Source organism: Oncorhynchus clarkii, chromosome 24 (genome assembly GCF_045791955.1).
Source record: "Oncorhynchus clarkii lewisi isolate Uvic-CL-2024 chromosome 24, UVic_Ocla_1.0, whole genome shotgun sequence".
In the NCBI taxonomy this organism is placed as follows: domain Eukaryota; kingdom Metazoa; phylum Chordata; class Actinopteri; order Salmoniformes; family Salmonidae; genus Oncorhynchus; species Oncorhynchus clarkii.
In genome coordinates, this window is record NC_092170.1 from 41045647 (window position 1) to 41053146 (window position 7500).

Sequence of the window (7500 nt, forward strand, 5' to 3'; positions counted from 1 at the left end):
TTGCAAAGTCCCTCTTTGCCATGCAAATGAACTGAATCCCCAAAAAACATTTCCACTGCATTTCAGCCCTGCCACAAAAGGACCAGCTGACATCATGTCAGTGATTCTCTTGTTAACACAGGTGTGAGTGATGACGAGGACAAGGCTGGAGATCACTCTGTCATGCTGATTGAGTTGGAATAACAGACTGGAAGCTTCAAAGGGAGGGTGGTGCATGGAATCATTGTTCTTCCCCTGTCAACCATGGTTACCTGCAAGGAAACACGTGCCGTCATCATTGCTTTGCACAAAAAGGGCTTCACAGGCAAGGATATTGCTGCCAGTAAGATTGCACCTAAATCAACCATTTATCGGATCATCAAGAACTTCAAGGAGAGTGGTTGAATTGTTGTGAAGAAGGCTTCAGGGCGCTCAAGAAAGTCCAGCAAGCGCCAGGACCGTCTCCTAAAGTTGATTCAGCTGCGGGATCGGGGCACCACCAGTGCAGAGCTCGCTCAGGAATGGCAGCAGGCAGGTGTGAGTGCATCTGCACGCACAGTGAGGCAAAGGCTTTTGGAGGATGGCCTGGTGTCAAGAAGGGCAGCAAAGAAGCCACTTCTCTCCAGGAAAAACATCAGGGACAGACTGATATTCTGCAAAAGGTACAGGGATTGGACTACTGAGGACTGGGGTAAAGTCATTTTCTCTGATGAATCCCCTTTCCGATTGATTGGGGCATCCGGAAAAAAGCTTGTCCGGAGAAGACCAGGTGAGCGCTACCATCAGTCCTGTGTCATGCCAACAGTAAAGCATCCTGAGACCATTCATGTGTGGGGTTGCTTCTCAGCCAAGGGAGTGGGCTCACTCACAATTTTGCCTAAGAATACAGCCATGAACAAAGAATGGTACCAACACATCCTCCGAGAGCAACTTCTCCCAACCATCCAGGAACAGTTTGGTGACGAACAATGCCTTTTCCAGCATGATGGAGCACCTTGCCATAAGGCAAAGTGATAACTAAGTGGCTCGGGGAATAAAACATTGATATTTTGGATCCATGGCCAGGAAACTCCCCAGACCTTAATCCCATTGAGAACTTGTGGTCAATCCTCAAGAGGTGGGTGGACAAACAAAAACCAACAAATTTTGACAAAGTCCAAGCATTGATTATGCAAGAATGGGCTGCCATCAGTCAGGATGTGGCCCAGAAGTTAATTGACAGCATGCCAGGGCGGATTGCAGAGGTCTTGAAAAAGAAGGGTCAACACTGCAAATATTAACTTTTTGCATCAACTTCATGTAATTGTCAATAAAAGCCTTTGACACTTATGAAATGCTTATAATTATACTTCAGTATTCCATAGTAACATCTGACAAAAATATCTAAAGACACTGAAGCAGCAAACTTTGTGGAAATTAATATTTGTCATTCTCAAAACTTTTGACCACGACTGTGGATTTGAACCTTTCAGTTACTGGGCCAAACGGGCTTAACCGCTAGGCTACCTGGAGAGATGGGGTTGTGATCCGATGTGGCTCAGTCTGGGCCTGGGAGGGAGGGAGGGAAGGAAGGAGGGAGTTAGGGAGGGAGGGAGGGAGGGAGGGAAGGAAGGAGGGAGTTAGGGAGGGAGGGAGTTAGGGAGGGAGGGAGGAAGGGAGGGAGAGGAAATAGGGAGGGAGGGAGGGAAGGAAGGAGGGAGTTAGGGAAGGAGGGTGGAAGGGAGGGAGTTAGGGAGGGAAGGAGGGAGTTAGGGAGGGAGGAAGGGAGTTAGGGAGGGAGGGAGGGAGTTAAGGAGGGAGGGAGGGAATTAAGGAGGGAGGGAGGGAGTTAGGGAGGGAGAGAGTTAGGGAGGGAGGGATAGGGCTGAGTCATACTCCCAGTGAGGCAGAGAGAGATGGAAGGATGAGAGAGGGATGAGTGTCTTCCTTAAGAGAGGGGGAACAAGGCGGCCACTGTCACATTGATTTACAGGGATAACAACTCATGCAGGCTGCCTACAGGCAGAGGAAAAAGAGGGAGGTAGAGCAGGAGCAGGAGGAATTATAGATTTCTAGCTGACAAACGGATAGTTCTTTATATCTTTCTAAATTCCTCTTCAATTGGATTGTTGCGCTCGAGTCCAAACCAAACACTGCTACAAAACGTAAATGGATACAGATTTATTTTTGATTCGGTGAACACAGCACGATTAAAAAAAAATGATTTAAAAGGAAATAATTTTCTCCAGATTCCGTCTGGCTTTAGTCATGTCCTTGGTCAACTCCCTCTTCACAACAGATGATGTCATCTGGTACGAGCCATGTGATTGGGACAGTGGTGGAAAAAGTAGCCAAAACTCACACTGTAGTAAAAGTAAAGATACCTTAATAGAAAATGAAGTCACCCAGTATAAAATACTACTTGAGTAAAAGTCTAAAAGTATTTGGTTTTAAATATACTTAAGTATCAATAGTAAAAGTAATTACTAAAATATACTTAAGTATCAATAGTAAAAGTAATTACTAAAATATACTTAAGTATCAAAATAAAAAGTAATTACTAAAATATACTTAAGTATCAAAATAAAAAGTAATTACTAAAATATACTTAAGTATCAATAGTAAAAGTAATTACTCAAATATACTTAAGTATCAATAGTAAAAGTAATTACTAAAATATACTTAAGTATCAATAGTAAAAGTAATTACTAAAATATACTTAAGTATCAAAATAAAAAGTAATTACTAAAATATACTTAAGTATCAAAATAAAAAGTAATTACTAAAATATACTTAAGTATCAAAATAAAAAGTAATTACTAAAATATACTTAGGTATCAATAGTAAAAGTAATTACTCAAATATACTTAAGTATCAATAGTAAAAGTAATTACTAAAATATACTTAAGTATCAATAGTAAAAGTAATTACTAAAATATACTTAAGTATCAAAATAAAAAGTAATTACTAAAATATACTTAAGTATCAAAATAAAAAGTAATTACTAAAATATACTTAAGTATCAAAATAAAAAGTAATTACTAAAATATACTTAAGTATCAATAGTAAAAGTAATTACTCAAATATACTTAAGTATCAATAGTAAAAGTAATTACTAAAATATACTTAAGTATCAATAGTAAAAGTAATTACTAAAATATACTTAAGAATCAAAATAAAAGTATGAAATTTTTTTTATTCCTTTTATTAAGCAAAACAGATTTATAAATGTTTTTATTTTATTTACAGATAGCCAGAGGCTCCAACATTCCAACAAATGAAGCATGTGTGTTTAGTGAGGTCAGAGGTCAGAGGCAGAAGGGAAGACCAGGGATGATGTGTTGATAAGCGTGTACATTAGACCATTTTCCTGTCCTGCTCAGCATTCAAAGTGTAACTCTTGTTTGTCAGGCAAAACGTGTGGAGTAAAAAAGTACATTATTTTCTATAGGAATGTAGTGAAGTAAAAAAAAAATTAAAGTAGTCTAAAATATAAATAGCAAAGAGCAGATACACAACAACAACAACAAAAAAACGACTTAAATAAGTACTTTAGAGTATTTTTACTTAAAGTATTTTACACCACTAGATGATGATGTATGTCAGTGTAGCAGGGCTGTGGGGAGAGATCGTTCTTCCACAGAGAGAGAAGGACTGGGCCTGTCGCCTCTATTTAGGGAAATGACAAAACACAATCTCCCAGCCTCAGAAGTCTTGTTTCGTTCCCACATCTTCTGTGGTTCACACGACACACGTTTTCCCACACAGAGTCTGTTATTCTGTTGTCCTTTGTAAATCCTAGGATCCCACACATTCTCACTGTAATGTCTCTTTCCTTGCTATTGGTGACACACACACACACACACACACACACACACACACACAGTATGTTGGCAGGGCTTGGTGATGAAAGAACCCCCCCCCAACACTCTCTAACATGTCTCTCTCTCTATCTTTTTTTTTTCTTTCCTTCTGTCACCTCCCTCAGGCGGGTTGGCATGGCCCAGTGATGAACGGAGCTGCGGTGCCCGGCAGCCCGGAGTTGTCCTCCTCGTGCCCGCTGCCCGACTGGCGAGAGTTCTGCGAGCTCCATGCCCGTGCCTCCGCCTCCGACTTTGCCCACAAGTTCCGCCGCTTCCTGACGGAGAACCCGTGCTACGACGCCCCGGGCGCCGACGGCAGCTTCTCGCAGCACTTCGCCAGACACTTCCTGGAGTGTTTTTCTGCTGCTGTCACCCAGGCCAGGGACCACCAGGCCTCGCTCTTGCCAGGGGACGACGGCTCCAACGCTCCCCCCAAATATAGCATCGTTCCCTTCCTGGGGATCCAGGGCTGCCTTCTGCCCTACGGACACAACGACCTCTATCAGCGGCGCAAGGACGCCGGTGCCTCCAGCGAGTCCCTGGACAGTATGGACAGTGGAGGTTTAGGAGTAGAAGGGATAGGAGGAGGTAGTTCCTCCTCTATGGCCACCTCCCGCACCCCTCAGCCCTCCCACAAACCCTCTGCTCTGGGCCAATCACGCAGCTCAGAGGACGTGTCTGTGGGACACCCCAAGGCCCGCTTCAAGAAGGGATTCTCTCTGAGGAACATGAGTCTGTGTGTGGTGGGCGGGGTAAAGGAGATCTGGCACCGCCACGCCTCCCCTGAACCAGACCCCGTAGTGGGGTCCGGAGGGGTCAGACGGGTCAACGGAGGAGGGGAGCCAGGTGGGGACCGATGGTCCCAGAGACTGCGTCTTCCCAGGGGGTCTCAGGGGCACAAGGCTGAGCTGCTGGAGATCCAGAGAGAGGGGGCTCTGCGTTACATGGTAGCTGATGATACTAACTGTATAGGTGTGCCTCAGTGGCAGAAGTGTAGGTTGCTGCTGAGGAAGACCAGGAGGGACGAAGGGGGTGACAAGTTCCTGTTGGAGTTCTATGTGCCACCCAAGGTAGAGTTACAGTATAAGGACGTGGACACACACACACACACACACACACATAAAAAGTACATGTCTATGATCACTGGCTCTGGCCTTAAGGTAACAAAATAAGACTCTGCCTTGATACCAGAGGGCCCCAAGGAGAGATGGGGGTCGGGAGGTGGGGGGGGGGGGGGGGGAGTAGAGAGAGAGAGTAAAGAGAGAGACAGAGAGAGAGAGAGACAAAGAGAGAGAGACAAAGAGAGAGAGACAAAGAGAGAGACAAAGAGAGAGACAAAGAGAGAGAGACAAAGAGAGAGAGAGAAAGAGAGAGAGACAAAGAGAGAGAGAGAGAGAGAGAGAGAGAGAGAGTAGAGAGAGAGAGTAAAGAGAGAGAGAGAGAGAGAGAGACAGACAAAGAGAGAGAGACAAAGAGAGAGAGAGAAAGAGAGAGAGACAAAGAGAGAGAGAGAGAGAGACAGACAAAGAGAGAGAGACAAAGAGAGAGAGAGAGAGAGAGAGAGAGAGAGAGAGAGAGAGAGAGAGAGAGAGAGAGTAGAGAGAGAGAGTAAAGAGAGAGAGACCTTTCTGAAGGATGCATTAGGCAGCTTGGGAGGGAGCTGACTGAGGAAACACACCCATGAACACGTGGCTTTATGGGGAGAGATATGAGTGGATGTAGCCATATAGAGGGATTTCCATGGATGTTAGATTCGATATGACACCGAGCAGCGGTTCTTCATCTTGGTCCTTTGGGACCCAAAGTGGGGCACATTTGAGTTTTTTGCCCCTAGCAACTATCAGGTGTGTCGTTGCTAGGGGCCCCAGAACCAGGATGAAGAGACAACGACGTAGAGGGATGTGTTATATATGGATAATATTCTGGATCTGAGGAAATACTTTGGAAAGAGAAATGAGGATATTGAATATGATGACACGATGGGTTGTTTCACATCTTCTGGAACTGTGTGTTTCTCCAAACGCATTTTTTTTTGCTATTAAGTAGAAGTTCCCTGAAACTGACGGTCACTTCTTGTTGTGATCCAAGGTCCACTGACTAATGATCATGTGTTCCCTAAAAGACCTGCATGTCTCAACGGACTAATGATCATGTGTTCCCTAAAAGACCTGCATGTCTCAACGGACTAATGATCATGTGTTCCCTAAAAAACGTGCATGTCTCAACAGAGTAATGACCATGTGTTCCCTAAAAAACCTGCATGTCTCAACAGAGTAATGACCATGTGTTCCCTAAAAAACGTGCATGTCTCAACAGAGTAATGACCATGTGTTCCCTAAAAAACCTGCATGTCTCAACAGAGTAATGACCATGTGTTCCCTAAAAAACGTGCATGTCTCAACAGAGTAATGACCATGTGTTCCCTAAAAAACCTGCATGTCTCAACAGAGTAATGACCATGTGTTCCCTAAAAAACCTGCATGTCTCAACAGAGACTCAGAGAAGTGACTGCTTCACTAAGGTTATCAGGGCCTGTTTTATTTTTATAAAAATAATATTTTAAAAACATTATTTAACGAGGCAAGTCCGTTAAGAACAAATTCTTCTTGACAATGACGACCTACCAGGGAACAGTGGGTTAACTGCCTTGTTCAAGGGCAAAACGACCTTGTCAGCTCGGGGATTCGATCTAGCAACATTTCAGTTACTGGCCCAACGCACTAACCACTAGGCTACCTGCCGCCCCTCTAACCACTAGGCTACCTGCCTCCTCTACACTCTAACCACTAGGCTACCTGCCTCTAACCACTAGGCTACCTGCCGCCCCTCTAACCACTAGGCTACCTGCCTCTAACCACTAGGCTACCTGCCACCCCTCTAACCACTAGGCTACCTGCCTCTAACCACTAGGCTACCTGCCTCTAACCACTAGGCTACCTGCCTCTAACCACTAGGCTACCTGCCGCCCCTCTAACCACTAGGCTACCTGCCGCCCCTCTAACCACTAGGCTACCTGCCTCCCCTTTAACCACTAGGCTACCTGCCGCCCCTCTAACCACTAGGCTACCTGCTTCTAACCACTAGGCTACCTGCCGCCCCTCTAACCACTAGGCTACCTGCCGCCCCTCTAACCACTAGGCTACCTGCCGCCCCTCTAACCACTAGGCTACCTGCCTCTAACCACTAGGCTACCTGCCGCCCCTCTAACCACTAGGCTACCTGCCGCCCCTCTAACCACTAGGCTACCTGCCTCTAACCACTAGGCTACCTGCCGCCCCTCCAACCACTAGGCTACCTGCCTCTAACCACTAGGCTACCTGCCGCCCCTCTAACCACTAGGCTACCTGCCTCTAACCACTAGGCTACCTGCCGCCCCTCCAACCACTAGGCTACCTGCTGCCCCTGTATCGACAAAGCCTCTCAGAGTAGGAGTGCTGGTCTGGCATCTGTTTAGACTTTTAGATCAGAATGAATTATATTTTGTTTGGACAGATCCTAGATCAGCACTTCTACAATGAGAGGCTATGAGGTCCAGGTTCTCACAAAGCCAAAGCTCTGTAGAGTCAACAGTGTCAATGAGACTGAATGTCTGAGTCATAAAGTCTCACTTCTGCCTTGCCTGGGCTTGTCCTGCCTGTCTGCCTGGGCTTGTCCGGATACCCTGCCTCTGCTTCATGCC

At 45.5% G+C, this 7500-nt stretch overlaps 1 protein-coding gene across 3 annotated transcripts in view; it reads left to right on the forward strand.

Moving 5' to 3' along the window:
• Nucleotides 1-7500, forward strand: part of LOC139382518 (SH2B adapter protein 2) — a 65737-nt gene that overhangs the window by 21427 nt on the left and 36810 nt on the right. For all 3 annotated transcript variants that reach the window (XM_071126609.1, XM_071126610.1, XM_071126612.1), the window contains exon 2: nucleotides 3947-4891. In XM_071126609.1, the coding sequence (XP_070982710.1) occupies nucleotides 3968-4891 (924 nt within the window). In that variant the 5' untranslated portion in view covers nucleotides 3947-3967. The remainder of the gene's footprint in view (nucleotides 1-3946; nucleotides 4892-7500) is intronic.